This window comes from Dipodomys ordii, unplaced genomic scaffold (genome assembly GCF_000151885.1).
Source record: "Dipodomys ordii isolate 6190 unplaced genomic scaffold, Dord_2.0 Scaffold20, whole genome shotgun sequence".
NCBI lineage: Eukaryota > Metazoa > Chordata > Mammalia > Rodentia > Heteromyidae > Dipodomys > Dipodomys ordii.
In genome coordinates, this window is record NW_012267236.1 from 8,284,770 (window position 1) to 8,302,108 (window position 17,339).

Here is a 17,339-nt window from a genome sequence, read left to right on the forward strand (position 1 = left end):
TGGACTGGGAATGTGGCTTAGTAGTAGAGTGCTTGCCTAGCAAGCATGAAGCCCTGGGTTCGATTCCTCAGTACCATAGAAACAGAAAAGGCCAGAAGTGGTGCTGTGGCTCAAGTGATAGAGCCTTGGGCAGACAGGCTCAGGGACAGTGCCCAAGCCCTGAGCTCAAGCTCCAGGACTGGCAAAAACAAACAAGCAAGCAGAAAAAAAAAAACCTAAAAACTCTACACCTTGCTGAAGCCATCAAATAAGAAGCGATTGATCAAAACTGAGTTTTCTAAGCAACGGAAGCCATATCCCAGCCATTGTATAAGAGGCTCCCTCTTTGAATAAACACAACAGAGACCAAGTGAGAAGTAGCTACAGTTTAATACAAACCTGCACCACAACACGTGTCGGGCTGTTTTGTTTTTGCCTCAAATGGTGGCCAAAGCACAGGACTGTGTGTCACCTTGGGAGTGACACAATCGTAGCACCATGACATTTACAGAGGAGCGAGAAAGTCACTTGGGTGCTGGGGTGCTGGCGGCTGCACCCGACCCCAGGCTGCCTCGGCAGCTGGAAGGGGAGCGGTGTCTGTGTGGTTCTGTGATTTCTGGGTCAATATGGGAAAAGCCCTCATCACGGCATCGGCTTGACAAGAGACCTACTGTGGACTGCTAGCACTACATACACGCACACACACATACACACACACATACGCGCACACACACGCACAGTAGCACAAATTTCTGGTAACTTAACCCCACAAACCTAGAGAGCAGCTAAGGCAAGAACAACAGTATTTATTCAGCAAGTACAAGACCAGTTTGAGAGCTGCATTCGTGGCAACCATAGCCCCTGTCCTTCCAGCCAGGAGCCACTGGGGCTGGTGATGGCGTGGGCTGGAGCTCTGCATGAGGCAAAGTGGGTGGTAGGGGATGAGGATGACTGGCTTCTTGGACCTCCTTCTGATTTCCATCTAGAAGCTCCTGGGCAAGTACGGGTCTATGTAAGGGTTGGGGTGGATGAAGTGGAAGACCTACACTGGCCTCCCCAGCATGTGATCTCCCAGCACCCGGGGTCACCCATCGCTCAGGGAGAGGCACTCAGAGAAGGTAAAGCTTTCCTAGGTCAACCAGGTCACCTGCCTAGCTGGCCCTACCACCACTTCACTCTTTGGCATCTGCCCAAGGCCCAGCTAGGCCTGAAAGGGATAAAGATGGTGTGCATTGTTCCAGGGGGTTCACCATTTCTGTGGCCCATGGAGGCTTTTCCAGGATCCCTATCTATTATCTCCACAGCTGCCTCTGCTCCCCGCGTTACCATCTCTGTCCTCTCAGCCCCCAGGTGAAGGGAAAGGGAGGGAATGGATGCTGCACAAACCACACGGTAAGTAAGCCTGCAACATTGGCTAGTCATGGTTCAAAGTGAAATAAGCAGTAGTTTTGTTTCTAATGACGATGAGAAAAAAAAAACTACCTACTTGTGTAAAACAAAGCAGAATATCTATCAGGGAATAAAGTCTTCTAGTTGGCTAAATGGATGCAATCAACCACAAACATCACCCCACAACTATTCTCCACAGCTAGGTTAGACAGTCAAGGTCATGAGAGCGGTCATAGATAGTTATGGGGTAAAAGGGCCTGAGCTTTCTGAGCCTCAGTTACCTCATCTGTGAACTGGGGAGAGAACATGTACTGTACTGTAGGGAGAGCTTCTATATGGAAGTGTGTAACTACACAAGCAGCACTATAAAAGTCTGTAGGTGATGGCCATTCTACAAGAGTCCAGACACCTCCTGCAAGGCTGGGGTGCTCAAGCCAAAGGTTCAAGCTCATTTCCCTTAGCAAGGGCAAGCAGTGGGCTCCTTCCCAGATCCAGCACCCGCCCAGGACACTCTGCAGAGCTTCTGAGGCAGGGAGGGCCCTACTGGACATCGACATAGATGAAGCTACCAGCTCAGCCAGTGAAGGGGTGGTGCCTACTGCAGGATGCCACAGCACCTCGCAGTGAGGTGAGCTCCGCAGCCAGGCCCTGTGAGTGGTGGGCAGGAGTCATCTTCCCTCGCACCTGGCAGTCCCTCTCCCACTCCCCCTCTCTCAGCAGGCATGAGGCCTTCTGCCAGTCACACAGGAGGAGTGGCCAGGCCTCTGACCAGCAGGAAGAAGTGACAGGAAGCTGTGTGGGGATGTGGGTTAGTGTTGGGACTGATGGGTGAAGATGGGAGGGGCCGCTCTGCCTGCTTGAAGGTCTCCAGGGCCAGTATCCAAGCTCCCTCTTAGAATGCAGGAAACCAGACTCTGAGGGGAAGAGGGCCTGGCCCAGGGTGTCCTGGCAGCCTGAGGACCCCAAGCAGGGGGAGATGGGCCCTGTGTTGTCTGGTTGTAGCGAGTGCAGCGTCTCCTAAGGACCACGTCTATTCCTGTTTCTATGCTATGCTAGTGACACGAAGCACCGTTATTTTTCCACAGGATGCACAAACAAGTCAAACCAAACCACTGCGCAAACCAAACGTGCAAAACAAAACCATTTACACGCGCCTGGCACCAGGCACAGGGGGTCCCAACCACCCCACCCCCAGGGTGTCTGGCCTGCACCCACACGGGGCCAGAGGTGAGTCAGGAGAGATGAGACGTCCTGGGCATGGCTGGGAAGCTGACACCTGTCTGACTTGGGAAGTATCACCACGGGGCTTAAGGGGTGGGGAGGGAGGCCTTTTCATTATAAAACACATCTGCTAAAGTGCTCTAGACACCCAGCTGGGCAGCTGGGGCAGGGCACTAAAGCCTGGGCCTTCCCAGGGCCAGCACTGGAGGCAGCGGTGAGAGGAGGGGCTGGGCCAGGCTATGCATGGGCTCTGTGCATAGTGAGTAGCCCCCACTGAGGCAGATAGCACCCAGCAGGAAGGGCAGCTCAAAGTGCCTGTTAGGGATGGCTCGAAGCCCTGGGAAACATGTTCAGACATGGGGTGGGGTCCCCTGGGTCCTGGGACCCTCCCACTGGTGGCAAACTGCCCATCCCAGCCTCTCCTGCCCCCTGTAGCCGTGGGCTGAAGGTGCGCGGGCAGGTGGTGGTGCGATGCATCCTCACTTGGTGGGGGCTGGTCAGTGCCTTTACCAAATGCCGCTCGACCTGCCGCCAGGGGGCGCGAGGATCCGCGCCGAGGCCCGCTTTGGAACGTGGTCATCAATCTGAGAACCTGGGGGAAGAAAGCAGAGGGTTAAGCAGGCTGCCCTGCCCTGGGTGGCCAGCCACAGCTGCCAAAGACCAGAGGCTCAATACGTGCAGGGGTGGAGTGAAACTGTCTGTGGGTATAATCTCATTGAACCCACGTGACTCCATCCTTTTTTTCCTGTGGAGAACTTGAGGCTCAGGGATGTGATATAACTTGCCCCAGTTACAAGTGTGTAAGGGATAGAGACTAGATTTGAACTCAGGTCATTCTGATGTTGAGTCTACTTACTTAAAGGCCCCAACCCATTCTGCCCATCTCGCTGCATCTAGCTTCAGGGAGTATAGGCAGAGAGGGAAAAGGGAGGGAACGCCTCTGCTTTGGAGAAGGAAAGAACCATACCCTCCCCCAAAGGCTCAATAGCTTGAAATCCCACCTAAACAGATGAGCCTGCAGGGACCGGGACAGGCTGCCTGAGCACTGCTGGGTCACGGAGATGCTCTGCTCATCATGGTAGTTGGAGATGAGGGGCACAAGAGGCCACTGGCCAGTGGGGTCCCTACCTCCTGGGGGTTCTTGTCACTTCTCACGTGGCTGGCTACACTGGCCCTACGATTGGATTGGCCAGGCAAGGCCTAAGTGTATCTGAAGTCCTCCAAACACATGCCCCTTTCTGACTCCTGGCACTGATGTCCCTTCGTCAGTGAAAGTAGCAAGAGTCTGCAGGGTGGAGGTGAGGGCCCCTCCTTATGGGTCACCAGCACCCTCCATGGCAACTATTTGCTTCTGCCACAGCAGCTCTTGGCACAAGGCTGGGCATGGAAGGGTCTCAGCAGGCAGGGCCCTTTGCTTTCCCAGTGCCTTTTGGTGTAGCCTCTGCCTCTCCTCCTAAGACGGTTTGTGTTTGGGCCTCGCTCCTCAGTGATCTGGGTCTTGTTCCCTCCCACCCCAGCACAGCATAGCCCTTGCAGAGTAAGTTCTCTGATTAGTCCCAAGGGCCACTCAGCTGTGGCCAGGGAGACTTGAGCCCTGGCCTTTTCAAGTGGTGAGGAGAATTTCCACCAAAGTGTCTTGAAGGACCATGGCATCTCGCAGTCTCTTCCTCCTCTTCCTGAGGGTACACCTAGGGAGCAGCAGCCCCTCCCAAACTGCACAGCTCCTGACGTCTGTGGCTACACAGACAGCAGCGGCTACCTAGAGGAGCTGCAGGTGTCAGTGGGAGATTCTGACTGAGAATAAAAGGGGACCTGTTCAAGAAACTCAGAGATTAAGTCAGACTGGGACCAGGACATGGCCCTAGGGGCAGAACGAGGAGGAAAGAAACTGGGAGTCAGAAACTAAATGAAGGGGCTGGGAAGGTGGCTCAGTGGTAGAGCGCTTGCCTTGCATGCCTGAGGCCCTGGGTTCAATTCCTCAGCACCACATAAGCAAAAAGAAAAAAACCAGAAGTGGTGCTGTGGCTCAAGTGGTAGAGTGCTAGCCTTGAGCTGAAGAGCTGAGGGACAGCGCCCAGGCCCAGAGTTCAGGCCCCATGACCGGACCCAAAAAAAAAAAAAAAAGAAACTAAATGAAGAAGTTAATGAAACATATACAATTCCTGATTGCGAAAACAAACAAACAAACAAAAGCAGTGACAGCAAGGCCAGAGGGAGGAAAGGGCATCGCAGAAGTGCCAGGCCAGCAGCCCTGGCACAGGAAGAGACAACTGGGTGCAGTTTCATGAACAGAGATGTCCTTATGTCCTTGAGAGTTTCAGGGGACAGAAATATAAGAACTGAACACCTCAGGGAGAGCCCCTAATTGGGTCATGGCCTGTTAGAGGGGATGGTGAGCCCCCCCCGTCCCTCTCCCTCATCCCCTAATACATGTGTGTCTCTAAGAGCACAACCGGCCCTCATCACGCAGCATGGGGGAGGGAGGGAAGAGGACCCAGGACGCACAAACCAAAGCCACTGGCTGGCTCTCCACACCCTTGCCCTTACCAGAGAGGCTGAAGCTGGACTCATGAAGATCCCGCATGCCCCCATGTCGTGTGACCGGCCGAGTGGGAGTATCCGCCAGCGGCGTTCCCATCTCCTTTTTCCCAGGATGCACCACCACAGCAACGTCCCCCAGGTAGGGAGTGCGGTCCACTGCCCTTACCTTCAAGGTCTGGAGAGGGGAAAAGATTAACATCAGTGGTTAGCAACATGGGCCACTTGTCACTCCACTAGAGACTCAAGTCATGCAGAGGACCAGGCTTCTTTTGAGCCTTTGGCATGGAAATTCTTCACATTGCTCCTAAATAGTGCATGTGTGAGCATGTATCTACAAGTAGGCATATGTACAAGTGAGCACGTGTGCGCATGTGCAGAGGGGGCCTTGCTGGCTGCCCTCAACATGGACAGACTCCTTACAGCATATCTATAGCAGGGCGGCTTCAAAGGTACTCAGCCTTAAGACAGCACCCTTTTTCTGGGTAAAGGTATCTCCTCAATACCAAGCCCCAAGAGGCCAGCCCTTTTCATCGTGGTCTGACATCTTTGTGGAGATTAAAGCTCGGTATAGCTGTTGTGGACACAAGAGACCCCAGGTAGCAATACTCTATTCACACAGGCTGAAAGATTAAGAGCTGTATTTGGCAACCCTAGGTTCCAATCTCAACTCTGTCACTTCTAAGCTGTGTGATTTGGAGTAAACTACTTCATCTCTCAGCACCTGTTTCCTTATTTGTAAAATTAGGATGATAACTGTTTCTCTGTCAGAGAATCAATGAAATGATATGTGCAAAGGTCTTAGAACTGCTCTGGTCTTAGAAGCAGCACAACTATGTTTATTGCAGCATTATATACCATAGCTAAGATACAGAACTAACCCAGATGCCCCTCAGTAGATGAATGGATCAAGAAAATGTGGTCTCTATATACAGTGAATTCTATGCCTCCATCAGAAAGAATGACATTGCCCCATTTGTTAGGAAATGGAAAGACTTGGGAAAAAATTATATTAAGTGAAGTAAGCCAGGCCCAAAGAAACATAGGTTCCATGGTTTCCCTTATTTACAATAACTAGTATATGTCTGAGACAAGCAGAAAAGGCCAGATAAGTTGATGTTAGGTGAAATGAACCCCAAGATAAGTATTCAAATATTTTTTTTTCTTTCTTGTGATTGTTTCTAACATATTTATAAGATGATTTCTTTGTTGCTTTGTATGTCCCTCCCCCATAGTATAACCCCTGCTTTCATTGTATTTGTTGTTGGTATAATTTGTGGAGGGGAAGGGCGAAAACAAACCGTTTAAATAGGGATACAGGTGGACCCATTGCAACGAGATGTACAAGTCGTAATGTTGAAAAACGAACTTTACAACATTGGCAGGGGGTGGGGTGGAGGGGGAGAGATGGGAAGGGGAAAACAAAGGAAGAGGCAACAATGCTTGATAAGAAATGTACTCATTACCTTGAATCCCTCTGTATGGTATTTTCACAATAAAAAATTAAAAAAAAAAGAACTGGTCATGAAGAGCACTTCACTGCTAGTGCTCCTGTGAGGAGCGGGAGGAGGAAGTGCAACCAGATGTATGTGTCTGGTCTAAGGAGCAGCAATGACAAGCTGCACCTGGTACCACCCAGGAAAGTAACTTCATTGTGTTCATCAGCAATTGAATTAAGAAAAACAACAGACACAGGATTTCCTGAGGGTCATTCCTCTTCTGCCCATTCCTTCATGTTCTCTGATAATAAATCTGTAGTTAGGCTCTGCCTGGCTTCTTCCATTTGGAATAATGGTTTCAAGATTACCATGTCGTGTGTGTGTGTGTGTGTGTGTGTGTGTGTGTGTGTGTGTGTGTAGTGTTTTTCAGTACTTTACTCCCTTTTACGACCTAATGATATTTCACTGGATGGATATACTGTGATGAATTTATCCACTCAACAGTTGATGGACATGTGGGTTGTTTCTACTTTTTGGCCTTTATGGACAGAGGTACTATAAACAATCATGTACTTGTTTTTGTGTAGGCCTGACTTCATTTCTTCTAGATATATCCCAGACTCTGGAACTTCTGGGTACCACTCTGGTATATAAGAAAAACAGAGAAGTCACCTGTCAATTCACTGACTTCTGGAGAAGTTGCACCATTTTCCCAACACCGCATCTCTACCCCTATTTTCTTTTCTTTCTTTCTTTTTTTCTTTTTTGTTGGTTCTGGGCCTGGGCACTGTCTCTGAGTTCTTCAGCTCAAGGCAGGCACTCTACCACTTGAGCCACAGCACCACTTCTGGTTTTCAGATGGTTAATTGGAAATAAGAGTGTCACCGACTTTCCTGCCCCAGCTGGCTGTGAACCACGATTCTCAGATTTCAGCCTCCTGAGTAGCTAGGATTACAGGTGTGAGCCACTGGCACCCCCTGCTTGTTTTCTATGTGTTTGATATCCCCCTTTTGTCAGATAAGCTTGGTGTGAAAGGGTTGCTCTTCCGGCTCTTTTTGGAATCTTGTCCTGAGGGCCCTTGCCCACGCCTACCCCCATCTGAGGAACACTTCAGAGATGGGGTCATTCACCTGTTTCAGTAAGACACTTTGAGATTATGTTTGGTGTCAATGCTGTGGCAACCAAGACCTGTTTTTTTTTCCAGCACCCCAAGCCTGTTCCCATCAACAGACTTAGCTTTGGATTTCTTGGCTGCTTGGCCTCAGGAAAGTAGGGCCTCAATGGCTGTGAAAGTGTGGGGCCCTTGCAGGTGCAATGGCTCGATCTGTGGTCTCAGTGCACCTGGCCTGTTCACAGGCTTGGCATGATGGCTTTCAGAACAGACCCCTCAAGCATGTGTATGAGGAGGAACTCATGGGTTACAGACATGCTCAAATCTTGGGTCTTCAGGAACTCAGGGCTCTGTTTGCTCTCTCGTTTAAAAGTCTATCTGCTAATCAAAGATGGAGAATGGAAAGCAGCATTTTCCAACTCTAGCATTCACCTTCCCGTACCACACACTTGGCCTTCAATTGTATAGGCGGCAGTAGGGTTCCCTGGGAAAAAAGTGAACATAGCCTTAAAAGAGGAAGGGAAAGAAGTCCTCAAATAGGAGCTTCACATTCTTCCCACACCTCTTCTTGCCTCCCCACCTTACCTTCTCTCTCTGCACCAGCTTCTTGTAGACTGTGTCTGGGAAGGATCGCAAGGGACAGAATTTGCCAGTCCCCTCAGCACACATGAAGACACCATTCTCGTACACCACACGCCCCCGGCTGATAGTGACCAGAGGCACTCCATGGCAGCGCATGTTCTCATAGAGATTGAAGTCTCCTCCTTGCACCTGGGTGCTGGCTGAGATGGTTCTGGTGGGAGGTGAGGGTGGGAGAGCAAGTTCTGAGCAGAGGTCAAGATGGCACCACCCTACAGAGAAGGGTGGTGTCCAATGGGCAGGGATGGTCCCCAAGGGCTTATGGCTTGACTTCATCCCCCTCAAAATTCCTATGGCCTAACCCCTAGCACCTCAGAATACATCCACCTTTGGGCACAGGGCTTTTAGAGAGCTAATTAAGGTGAAATTAGATCACATGGATGTATCCTAGACCAATCTGACTGGTATCTTTATAAGAAGTGGTGACAGAAACACAGGCGTGCTGCAGAGAGTAAGAACAGAGGAGAAGATGGCTCTCAGCAAACCAGGATCACAAGTCCATGTTGCAAACAGTGCAAAGATTATATGCCTTTGGAATTCTGTAATACAAACTCTTAAAAATCTCAAGTCCTGCTGGGTGCTGGCGACTCACGCCTATAAGCCTAGCAATGCAGGAGACTGATCTGAGGATCATGGTTTGAAGCCAGCCCAGGCAGGAAAGTCTTTTAAGAGTCTTACTTTCAATTAACCACCAAAAAGTCAGAAGTAGAGCTGTAGTAGACTGTTAGCCTTGAGTGCAAAACCTTAGGGACAGTGCCTAGGCCCTGAGTTCAAGCCCCAGGACTGGCACAAAATAAAATAACACACACGCACGCGCGCACGCATGCACATGCACACACACACACACACACACACACACACACACACACACACACTCACACACACACTGCAAGTTCTTGCTAGGTACCACTGGCTTATGCTTCTAAATCCTAGCTACTCGGGAGGCTGAGATTTGAGGATTGTAGTTTGAAGGCAGCCTGGACAAGAAAGAATCAGACTATTTCCAACTAACCAGCAAAAAGCTCAAGTGGTAGAGCACCAGTATTGAGTGGAAAAAGCTAAGGGACATCACCCAGGCCCTGAGTTCAAGTCCTAGTTTCATCGAGCACACACACACACACACACACACACGCACGCACGCACGCACACACACACACACACGCACGCACAATCCCAAGTCCCTCTAGCTCTGAAGACTTGAAACAAACTTTACTTTGTGGCCTCTGGGTCCCACACCACCACATCAGCATCCGCTCCAGGGATGATACGGCCCTTGCGGGGATACAGGTTGAGAATCTTGGCTGCATTGGAACTGGTAACAGCCACAAAACGGTTCTCATCCATCTTTCCTCCAACCTGAAACATTGCAAAAATGTCAAGTCAACGAGGCTGTGTGTGTGAGAGAGCCCTGGGAACCTTCAATCCTAGCCGTTAACCTTCTAGCTCAGGGTCACAAATATGGTCCTAAGGAGAATGATTCTATGGGCTCTGTTTCAGGTAAGCCAACCTTCTAGGCTTGGTTCCATAACCCCCTTCCTCTTCTCCCCAGTTACATCATAACTGGGGTCTTGTGTCAAAAGGCTTCCCATTGATATATATGTACCTCTAACCCTAGAGGATCTCTGAAACCAGATAGAAACTAAACCCCAGGTAGTACTGGACTGGGCATTTTCTTACACATGCATAGCTACGGATAAATAAATTTTTAAATTAGGCTTAGTAGGAGATTAACAATAACTAATAGAATGAATTTAACAATATACTGTAATGAAAGTTACTTATTTTTAGTTGGTCATGGGACTTGAACTAGGGCCTGGGCACTGTCCATGAGCTCTTTTGCTAGTGCTCTACCACTTTCAGCCACAGCGCCACTTCTAGTTTTCTGGTGGTTAACTGGAGATAAAAGTCTCATGGACTTTCCTAACCTAGCTGGCATCAAACTGCAATCCTCAGATCTCAGCCTCCTGAGCTAGGATTACATGTGTGAAGCACCAGCACCTGGCCAGAATTGATGAATTATTTTTGAGGCTGTTACTTAATATTTTTGGGCTGGGAACTGAAATCATAGTAAATGAAATTGTGCGTTATGTGGGGGCAGCTTCCCTATGTGCTATGGGCTGGAAAAGCATCCTATCACCCCCACCCTTCCTAAGGGCCAAGCAGCCTCTCTTCTTTTTTTTTTTATTTTTTTTCAAGCAGCCTCTCTTCAAGGGGTTTCTTGAGCTTATTGTCCTATCCAGAGTAGCTGTCTTAGTCTGAAGGACTTCATATTTCTTTGGGCTCATAGTCTGTTGAATTTAAGCCATGACAGATCAAGACCAAAAATACGTACTCTTCATGAGGAGAACAGGTGGTATTCAAATGAAGTTCCAGACCCTATCTGTTTTGAAATGCAATCAGACAAAATATTCCAAGAGCCTTAGAAATGCTCATATCCCTTGGCCCAGAAATCTACTCCTAGGACTCTATCCCAATGAATTAATTAGAAATCCTGACATCTATTCACCACCAAAAGAAGGTCTCTACAGACTAATTTGTTAAGTAAAAATTTGAGACAGACAAAAGTTCTAAGAAAAGGATTAATAAAGCGTAGTACTTCCGTTGGCAAGAATATTGTTCAGCTATCAAAAAAGATGTTTTGTGACTAGGGATGTAGCTTGGCAGGGGAGCACTTGCCTAGCATGTCTGAATAACAAGACTCAATCCTCGGCACCAACCAACCAACCAAGCCATGTTCTAAGGGCACTCAACATTTATTATAATGAAGAAAAAGAAGACTAATCTAGTAATTAAAACAACATATAGTACATAACATTCAACAAGGAAAAACCCACACTCAAGGCAGGTGCACTACCACTTGAGCCACGCTCCACTTCCTTAACATATTTTTATATAAGATTAACAAATATTAAGTTCCATAAATCCCTTTTCTTTGTAGTACCATAAGCTCATCAGGATCATAATTACTTCTCAAATTTCTATAATATGTTGGGGGCATGTATCAAGTGCCTGCTTAGCACTGCAAAAAAAAATATTTTTTTTCTACAATAGATCTTATCACTCTTCTCATAGGGTGAGGTGGGGGTAGTGGCAGGTTAGAGGAGGCCTTTTTTATTTTGGAGGAGTTTTTTTGGTGCTTGGGATGGAACCCAGGGCCTTGTGTGTTACTCATGAGCTCTACCACTGAGCTCTACCCTAGCCTCCTGCTTTTGAGTGAGCCAGGAGCTGTGTTTGAGCCAGACTCTAAGAATAGTCTGGCAGGATCCATAGAGTAAAAACTTTCCCTGGGGCCCTAGCGCGCAGGGCTCCAGGACACCTACCACTCCTCTCTCCCAGATGACACTCATGCGGTCCTGCACGCCGCTCACTCCATGTGGGATCTTGGTGAAGTCCTCCTTGCCCATAGCTTTCTGCTTCGTGGTGAATGGCCGGTGATCTGATGCCACAATGTTCAGAGTGTCACTGGGGAGAGAGACAGAAATGAGCAGTGAGGGCCATGGGATGTACACGCTGCCTCTGTAGCCATTCCAATCCAGCTGGCCACAAGCTGGTGTTTGGTAAAGCATTTTCAAATAACTTGGAGCCATAGCTCCAGAAGGGATGGAAGGATAAGACAGAAGTCTGACTTAATAAACACATGGATCCTAAGTCCATAAGTTCATTACCAATGCCATCCATGACTTCAGATGGCTGCTAAGGCACCAACAGGTCCTCAGGAAGACAGTGGGAGAGTACCTATGGTAACCTATCCTCTGCCAAGGAGGGGGAGGGCAGCATATGCAGAGATCTCTGTGGACCAAGGGCTCAGAGACAAAGGACAGAAGAGAGAATAGCCATGTGACCAGGACCAGAGCTACCTTAGGAGAAAATGCCCTGGGAAGGTAGCAAGGGACCTGGCTGGAGCAAGGGGATCATGAAGAACCAGGGACCCAGTAAGTTCCCTGAGGGTCAGCTGCAGGGGTGCCATATTACCCTGTAAGGGAGCACATGTGTGCCACTCTGCTGCTTACTCCGAAAGGGAACTAAGAGCAGAAGCTGTTGTCTCATGGGGTCAGGAGACACCCCTCCGCCCCCCCCCCCCCAGCTAGGCACAGAGAGGGCTGTCTCCATTGGGGCCTGCTAGGCTCTTCAGTCACAGCTCTTGCCAAGTGACTAATGTCTTGGCCAAATCCACAGTAAGATGACTTAGCTCTTCTTGTGGCATAGGCTGACATCATCCTGGACTGCAGAGACAGTGGAAGAGATTCTTCCATTGAGTAGGTTGTTCTAGAAACGCTGCAACCCCCACGCTCTCCATCCACACCACCCACCAGAGACAACGGGATCTCCAGGATGGGAAAGGTGCCCGTTACTATATCATGGACTACAGGTCAGGAACCTCACAGCTTGTATTCAACTCCCTTCCTTTAACTGAACACCCAGTTTCCTCAGAAGAACCCCACACAAGCAGAGGCTGCTAAACAGGTGTAAATGAATGTGATCCCTTTCTAGAAGCCTCTGAAACATTCAGGTGCTACCCTGAATCTGGGAACTGAACAGATACTTTTCAAATGAAGAATACAAATGGCCAAGAAACACATAAAAAATATGTTCAACATCCTTAGCCATTAGAGAAATGGAGATCAAACCACACTGAGATTCCATCTCACCCAGTTCAGAATCGCTATCATCAAGATAATAAGTATTGACAACACAGGGAGAAAGGTACTCTTTCTCACTGCTAGAAGGAATACAAATTAGCCCAACATGGAGATTCCTCAAGAAATTAAAAATAGATCTTCCATATGATCAAGCCTTACCACTTCTGGGCACATATCCAAAAGAATCAAAGTCAGCTTACTAGAGAGATGCCATGTTTATCATGGCACTATTCACAAAAGCTGAATTATGGAATCAGCCTGCATGCCCATCAATAGATGAATGGATTAAGAAAATGTGGCATATATACACAATGGAGTTTTACTCAGCAATTAAGAAGAATGAAATGATGTTATTAGCTGAGAACTAGAGATCATCATGTTAAGTGAAATAAGCTATTTACACAAAGACAAGAATTGCGTGTTTTTTCTCATGTATAGAACTTAGGAGGAAAAACAAACAGAGGTCTTGAAAATAGAGGGGGGAACTTAACTAGGGAAGTAGAGAGGAAAGGGAAAGAAGGGAGGGAAGGGTAAGAGATTAGTGGAGGCGTGAATATGTTCAAAGTACCTTATATGCAGGTATGGAACTGTCATAATGAAATCCTTTACTGTGATTTTTTAAAATTTTGTGCTGGTACTGAGGCCTTGTGCTCTCTCCCTTGGCTTTTTCTGCTTTTTCTACTTTAGCTATACCTCAAGTCCAGCATTTTGATTGTTAATTTAAGAACAACAACTCCCAATTAGATCAAGTCTTGCAAACTTGCTACGTGGGCTGGTTTGAAACCACGGTCCTCAGATCTCAGCCTCCTTAGGAGGATTACAGGCAGGAGCCACTGGTACCTGGCAAAATCCCATACTACATATAATTAATAATACCATTAAAAAATTTAAAAGTACCTATACAACCCTTTAAAATTCAAACTATAGCTGGCTTTGTCAAGCATGATATATTGTACAGATAAAATGAAAAAAAATTCTGGTCCCTTTAAAAAGTCAGGTTTTGTGTGTGTGTGTGTTTGTGTGTGTGTGCGTGCGCAAACGTGTGCACATGTTTGCTAGTTCTAGGGCTTGAAACAGGGCCTGCACTTTTGTGCTCAATGCTAACACTCCACCACTTGAGCCACAGCTCTATTTCTGGCTTTTTGCTGGTTAATTGGAGATAAGTCTCACAGAGGGCTGGGAATGTGGCGTAGTGGTAGAGTGCTTGCCTAGCATGCATGAAGCCCTGGGTTCAATTCCTCAGTACCACATACACAGAACAAGCTAGAAGTGGTGCTGTAGCTCAAGTTATAGAGTGCTAGCCTTGAGCAAAAGAAGGCCAGGGACAATGCCTAGGCCCTGAGTTCAAGGCGCAGGACTGGCAAAAACAAATAACAACAACAAAACAAAAACAAAAGAAAGTCTTGGGCTGGGAAGTTGGCTCAGTGGTAGAGTGTTTGCCTCACAAGCATGAGGCCCTAGGTTCAAATCCTCAGCACCACATAAGCAGAAAAAAGCCACAAGTAGTGCTGTGGCTCAAGTGGTAGGGTGTTATCCTTGGGCTAAACAATTGAGGGACAAGCAGGGTGCTGGTGGCTCACGCTTATAATCCTAGCTACTCAGGAGGCTGAGATCTGAGGATCATGGTTCAAAGCCAGCCTGGGCAGGAAAGTCTGTGAGACTCTTATCTCCAATTAAAACCACTAGAAAACCAGAAATGGCGCTGTGGTTCAAGTGGTAGAGCACTCGTCTTGAGAGTTCAAGTGCCAAGACCGCCAATTAAAAAAAAAAAGAGCTTAGAGACAATGCCCAGGCTCACAGTTCAGCCCCCATGACCAACAACAACAACAAAAAGTCTCACAGACATTCCTGCCCAGACTGGCTTCAAACCATGATCCTCAGGTCTCAGACTCCTAAGTAGCTAGGATTACAGGTGTGAGCCACTGGTGCAGCAAAAATCAGATTTTTTTTAAACAAAGGAGAAATGTAGAGATTGTATTTTTTATTGCAATTTAGACTAAGAATTCACATACTAATATAAATAATGGTAGAGCAGTTCATATTCTCACAGGAATGATAATGGGTGTCTAGGTTTTCTATCAAGCACTTTATGTCATATAAATTATACAAACAAAATGTTATAAAAGTGAAGTTATAGTAATCATAAAATCCTTTATATAATTAAAATTAGGAGCTGGGAAGGTGGCTCAGTGGTAGAGCGCTTGCCTTGCATGTCTGAGGCCCTGGGTTCGATTCCTCAGCACCACATAAGCAAAAAGAAAAAAGCCGGAAGTGGCGCTGTGGCTCAAGTGGTAGAGTGCTAGCCTTGAGCTGAAAAGCTGAGGGACAGCGCCCAGGCCCAGAGTTCAGGCCCCACGACCAGACCAGAAAAAAAATTAAAATTAAACTCCAAATTCTATAAAATAGTACATATATTTATAATATGTTCTGATTAAAAGGGGATTTAAGCTATTGTTCTAATAACCCAAACCACAATTCTACTTAAATGAATTGAATTTAAGTAATTTTTAAAGTGGGACAAAATAGACTGGATATAAAAACCTAAGTTAAAAGAAACATAGGCCCCATGTTTTCCCTTATTTTCAATAACTAGTATATGTCTGAGACAAGCAGAAAAGGTCAGATAAGTTGATGTTAGGTGAAATGAACTCCAAGATAAGTATTCAAATGTTTTATCTTTCATGTAATTGTTTCTAACATATTTATAAGATGATTTCTTTGTTGTTTTGTATGTCCTTCCCCCATGGTATAACCCCTGCTTTCACTGTATTTAATGTTGGTATAATTTGTGGAGGGGAAGGGAAAAAAAAGAAATCATTTAAATAGGGATACAAGTGGACCCATTGCAACAATGAGATGTATAGGTCGTTATGTCAAAAAATGAACTTTACAACTTTGGTGGGGGGGGATGAGAAGGGATAGGAAGGGGAAACAAAGGAGGAGGCAACAATGCTTGATAAGAACTGTACTCATTATCTTGCCCATGTAATTGTAACACCTCTGTACAGTATTTTCATAATAAAAAATAAACCTAAGGTATTCACTTAATAATACTTTCTTTCCCTGTTTATTTGAATTTGTATGGGTTTGAGCCCTGTAATTTGGGTGAATTGATAACAATGAAAAAGGAGCTTGTTTTTTCTGAGAACATTAACAGCCACAAAGGAAGAGACAGCAATGTCTTCTCCCTAAAATGTCACAAATGGGGAGAAAGAAGCTGCAAGCCCCTAGTGGGACAGAGCCAAATATGTTTATAATTATGCCACACTGACTTCAGACAGTTCCTTGAACTATTTTCTTTAGGCTGGGGTTGAATGGATAAAAGCAACATGGACAGAAAGGAGTTGGAGGAAAGGGGGTCTGGAGGGAGTGTATAAGAGGAAGAAAAAAAGAGAACCATACAGAAGGAGGGAGGGACACAGGAGAGAGAAGCCTGGGCAATGGGAGGGAATGAGAAGCCTCTCAGAGGTGGAGCAGAGAGAAGGACCACAGGACAAGAGGCTGCCGGGTCACATTCCTCCTGCTCCCCAGTGTTCTCTACAATGCTGATTAACCACTGCTTACTGCCTTGTGCACTTCTCCCATTCACTTCAAGTGTCAGAGGTGATGGTGGTGATGATCTGAAGGGCTGTGGAGAAAGAGGCACAAGCAAAAGCATCCTATGGGCACAACCAAGTCAAATTTACGTCACCTTTGCTCCTGGGACCTCTACGATGTCACTAAAGAACTATGAAGTCCCTTTGTGGCATGCACCATGTGCCAATGGCTATGTCGTTCCACTGAAAAGCCTTACTTGGCCAGCAGGCTCATGAGGTAGGTGGAGGTGTTGGTGTCGAGTCTCAGGGGAGGCACCGTCACATAGGCTGCCGCGTGGGACCAGTCCTGGTGGTAGTAGTGTAAGCCTGTCAGTGTGGCATGTGCCGTGGTGGTCTCAGCCAACACCACCTTCCCTGGAAGGAGAAGGGTCAAGTCATAATTAGGAAGCCACTGGCTCTAAGGGCTCATTAGGTGAGTGAAGGAGTGAAGGTAGAGAGGGGAAGGAGCCTAACAGGCTTGCTAAGGCATCTGAGTAGGGTTCAAGCTCCTGCTTGGCAGGGGGAGCAGAGGCTGTGTGGGCACTAACTGGTGCTTCAGGGAGTCTGTTTTGACTGTGGGTGGGGTATGGGCAGTGTGCTGTGCTGGGGGAAGGAGACTAGTAGTATGCAGAGTGTGAGGCTAGAGGTTGTCTAGCTTGTTTTCTGAGTAGGCCAGTGCTATGAGGCTGCTTTAAGAGAACTAATGGAGTGGGATCTGGAATAGGAATGGAGGGGAGGGAGCCAGGAAGGAGTCTCTCCAGTAGGCTGGGGCAGCAGTCTAGCTGGGATCCCACAAGGAGCTTCAGTA

General features: G+C 47.4%; 1 protein-coding gene across 1 annotated transcript in view; it reads right to left on the reverse strand.

The window, feature by feature from the left end:
- Positions 1-2,891: 2,891 nt before the first annotated feature.
- The window catches only part of Dpysl5 (dihydropyrimidinase-like 5), a 47,366-nt gene continuing 32,918 nt past the window's right edge, over positions 2,892-17,339 (reverse strand). The window contains exons 7-12 of the mRNA XM_013013603.1: positions 16,750-16,906; positions 11,637-11,778; positions 9,530-9,672; positions 8,263-8,470; positions 5,137-5,305; positions 2,892-3,181 (exon numbers count right to left, since the gene is read on the reverse strand). Coding sequence (XP_012869057.1) covers positions 3,096-3,181; positions 5,137-5,305; positions 8,263-8,470; positions 9,530-9,672; positions 11,637-11,778; positions 16,750-16,906 — 905 coding nt within the window. The 3' untranslated portion in view covers positions 2,892-3,095. The remainder of the gene's footprint in view (positions 3,182-5,136; positions 5,306-8,262; positions 8,471-9,529; positions 9,673-11,636; positions 11,779-16,749; positions 16,907-17,339) is intronic.